General features: G+C 38.6%; 1 protein-coding gene across 1 annotated transcript in view; it reads right to left on the reverse strand.

The window, feature by feature from the left end:
* Positions 1-976, reverse strand: part of LOC106872128 (alkylglycerol monooxygenase) — a 33,477-nt gene that overhangs the window by 8,847 nt on the left and 23,654 nt on the right. Inside the window, exon 8 of the mRNA XM_014918998.2 lies at positions 644-763. Within this exon, the coding sequence (XP_014774484.1) occupies positions 644-763 (120 nt within the window). The remainder of the gene's footprint in view (positions 1-643; positions 764-976) is intronic.

Below are 976 nucleotides of genomic sequence, written 5' to 3' on the forward strand. Positions count from 1 at the left end.
GATTTGGCAGAGTTTCTACAGCTGGATGCCCTTCCTAACGCCAACCACTCAGAGAGTGTAGTGGGTGCTTTTACGTGTCACGAAGGCCAGTCAGGCGGTACTGGCAACGGCCACGATATATATATATATATATATATATATGTATGTATAGATGCAGGCGTAGTTGTATGGTAAGAAGCTTGCTTCCCAATGACATGGTTCAGGGTTCAGTCCTATTGCATGACGCCTTGGGTGAGTGTCTTCTACTATAGCCACAGGCTGACCAAAGCCTTGTGAGTGGATTTCGTAGACGGAAACTGAAAGTAGTCTGTTGCATATAGGTAAATATGTGTGTGTGTGTGTATATATATATTCACATCCTTCCAAGATTACATTTGCTACTACCCCTACACACCATATCCCTGACCTCACCACCTTTCATCTACCTGTTGTTCATTTCCCTCCCTTTTTATATATTATATCTGAAATTAGATGCCTAAAACATCTTTGAAATGTAGTTTACTACTTAATCAGAGTATATTTGGGACTAAACAACTACAACAACATGAATACTTAAGTTAATATCTTATTTTTTTCCTACTAAAAATGGAAAACCAAATCATTTACACCAAACTTCATTTCTGCCTAAATCTAAAATACTTACCTCAGGTATGTGGCAATCTTTTGGGTCTTGTCCTGGAACCCATGCTGGGCCTCTTAATAGAACACTCAAGAGGTTTCCTCCTTGTCGCCATTTCTTCCAAAGGTGCTTCCAATAGCAAAGCTATATGTAAATATAAAGAGATAATTAATTACTAAGAATATGAAAAAAAAAAAAGCAAAACAAAGCAAAATGGAAAAATTAGCTGTGTGGTTAAGAAACTCACTGTGCAAACATATGGTTTTGAGTTCACTTCCGTTGCATGGCACCTGGGCTGATTTGTGCTTTGTGAGGTGAATTTGGTTGATGGGAACTAGTGTAGCAAGCCCATTGTGT

This window comes from Octopus bimaculoides, chromosome 4 (assembly GCF_001194135.2).
Source record: "Octopus bimaculoides isolate UCB-OBI-ISO-001 chromosome 4, ASM119413v2, whole genome shotgun sequence".
Classification (NCBI taxonomy): Eukaryota; Metazoa; Mollusca; class Cephalopoda; order Octopoda; family Octopodidae; genus Octopus; species Octopus bimaculoides.